Source organism: Capsicum annuum, unplaced genomic scaffold (genome assembly GCF_002878395.1).
Source record: "Capsicum annuum cultivar UCD-10X-F1 unplaced genomic scaffold, UCD10Xv1.1 ctg55745, whole genome shotgun sequence".
Classification (NCBI taxonomy): domain Eukaryota; kingdom Viridiplantae; phylum Streptophyta; class Magnoliopsida; order Solanales; family Solanaceae; genus Capsicum; species Capsicum annuum.
The window spans coordinates 1-2,246 of record NW_025864079.1 but is presented as its reverse complement, the minus strand read 5'-3'; the positions used below and the strand labels follow the sequence as shown (position 1 = coordinate 2,246).

The 2,246-nt window shown below is 36.1% G+C and overlaps 1 protein-coding gene across 1 annotated transcript; it reads left to right on the top strand.

Moving 5' to 3' along the window:
• Positions 1–6: 6 nt before the first annotated feature.
• On the top strand, positions 7–2,238 carry LOC124893208 (cell division control protein 48 homolog C-like). The gene is made up of 3 exons (XM_047404295.1): positions 7–682; positions 1,029–1,181; positions 1,843–2,238. Exons 1-3 carry the CDS (start codon positions 578–580, stop codon positions 2,014–2,016), a joined length of 432 nt encoding a protein of 143 aa, XP_047260251.1. The 5' UTR covers positions 7–577; the 3' UTR covers positions 2,017–2,238.
• The last annotated feature ends 8 nt before the right edge of the window (positions 2,239–2,246 follow it).

The window sequence follows — 2,246 nt, the reverse complement described above, 5'->3', positions numbered from 1 at the left end:
GTCGACATGAGAAGGGTGCAGGATTCGTGTGGCATTCGGTCAACCCACATTGGATACTTTGACTAGAGTCCATTGACAAATTTTGGGGAAAATTGAGATTTTGATTTCTACAAGTAAAAGATAAAACAAATTTAAAAGATGGCATACCTTCAATCCTTTTCAGCTTTTCCTCTTGGTCAATATTTGCTATTTATAAATGTTTTCTTTCTCAATGAAAAGAGGGATAATTTCAAAATCTGTCTGTCACATCCCAAAATAACCCCTAGGTGTGACAGGCTCCCGACAATACTGCTTGCCGAGAGAACCAATTTTCTATCCATTCACCATATCTAGTCTAATCTACCTACGCTGAGATAAAAACATACACAACACTATGTGCATGAAATGATCATTAACGCAAGATAATTATCCAACAAGATACTGCATAGCGATTTATGAAAACGACAATAGTTTAGATAACAAATCTCTAACCCAAGTCCCACACTGAGTTCATGGAGCATCTAAACAGAATTACATGAATTCAACTATTGGCCATGCAAACCCAACGAAAGGAGATATAAGCTAAAAATAATGAAAGATGAATGACAGCCTTCACGAACAATGCGAAGGTTCACCTCAGCGACAGAATCCACACGAAAAGACAGTCAGCCACGAACCTTTCTCTTTGCAACCATATTTGCAGGTACGCAAGTAAGGAGTGAGCTATATAAATATAACCAGTAAGATCCTCGACCCACTACTTTAACACCCCTGGAAAAAGTGTTAGAAAATACAAGGCATAACAAAATACACAAATAATATGTACATAATATCTTTCATGAAGTAAAATCAATAAGATTTCCAAAGAGGTTCAATAATGCCTTCCTATATCTCAACTCAATCCACATTTGTCGTGTTTAATATAACTTTAATATTTTTTAGTGATCTAGTGTCTGACACTCTCTTTCTGTATATGGGATTTTCTTCTATGTAAAATCTGAAACAAGCTGTTTCATATAGCCTGCTAATAATCATTTGATAATATGCAGGAAGCAGCTAAATTGGTTCAATCCTCATTTAGAGGAGAAGGTTTCTCTGCTATCCCAAATGTAAAGTGGGAAGATGTTGGAGGCCTTCATTCATTAAGATATGACTTTGATCGTTACATTGTCAGGCGTATAAAGAATCCTAAAGATTACATGGTTAGTAAGTCTCTTAAATTATATTGAATATTCCGATATAAATATCGTATTTAAGACATCCTTATGTTACATTTTTTCCTTTCACTTTATCTCTTGTTGGGTACTTTTATTTATTTATTTTGTCCATCTTTCTTCTTTGGGCTTATTCCGTTCCAGAGGATCTTTAAATCATCAATGTTAAGGAAAAATTTTGTTTCCATTTCTATTGAACTTCTCTATGCCATGGAATACTAGAGTTGTACTATTACAAATCTTTTTTGAGTAGTGAAGAGGTTTCCATCATCTTCTCCACCCTCCTGATATCTTAATGTGCAGGAAGACTCTGTTCTTTTTGCTGTGATCACTTTTACTCTCTCTTAATTATATAATTGTGTCCTTGGTCCTACCAATGCATCCAACTTTGTCACAACTGGAGTTGCAAGTGTCCAAGGGGACTTAGGTCCGTTGGGAACACTGCTACTAGGTTGGGAGGGTTAACTAAACCTTTAGAAAGCATCCTTCATGTTACAAGTTTAGTAAACTATCAGTTGATGATTGCAAAAGTCCAAGTTAGGACTAGTTATGTGCTGGCTTTCTAGCGCCTTAACCTCAAATTGTTTGTTTATTTTTTCTCATGCGTACAACTAGTATAAGATGTCTAAAAGTTTATTTCATATTTCAGGGTTTTGGAGTGGATTTGGAAATAGGATTCTTGCTTTATGGTCCTCCAGGATGTGGTAAAACATTAATTGCCAAGGCTGTTGCTGATGAAGATGGAGCACATTTTACACACATTAAGGTTCCTGCAAATTTTTATTCTCCTAATATTGCCTTTCCTAATGTTTTGCACGACTGAGGCATGACATGTTTTCTCATTTACTAATCTCCATCCAGGGACCTGAAATTTTGAACAAGTATGTTGGTGAAAGTGAGTTAGCTAATAGGACATTATTTACCCGTGCCAGGACATGTGCTCTGTGCATTCTATTCTTCGATGACGTGCTTGTCACTCTTTCCAACCTAAACACACTTAGTTCTATCTAATAGCCCTCCTCTTTTCATATTATGAGTCCATCCACCTTCAAA

Coding starts and splice junctions, on each gene's coding strand:
- LOC124893208 (XM_047404295.1), top strand. CDS start 578: ATGAATGACAGCCTTCACGAACAATGCGAAGGTTCACCTCAGCGACAG. Junction 683..1,028: donor CTTTGCAACCATATTTGCAG/GTACGCAAGTAA, acceptor GATAATATGCAG/GAAGCAGCTAAATTGGTTCA. Junction 1,182..1,842: donor AGAATCCTAAAGATTACATG/GTTAGTAAGTCT, acceptor TTCATATTTCAG/GGTTTTGGAGTGGATTTGGA.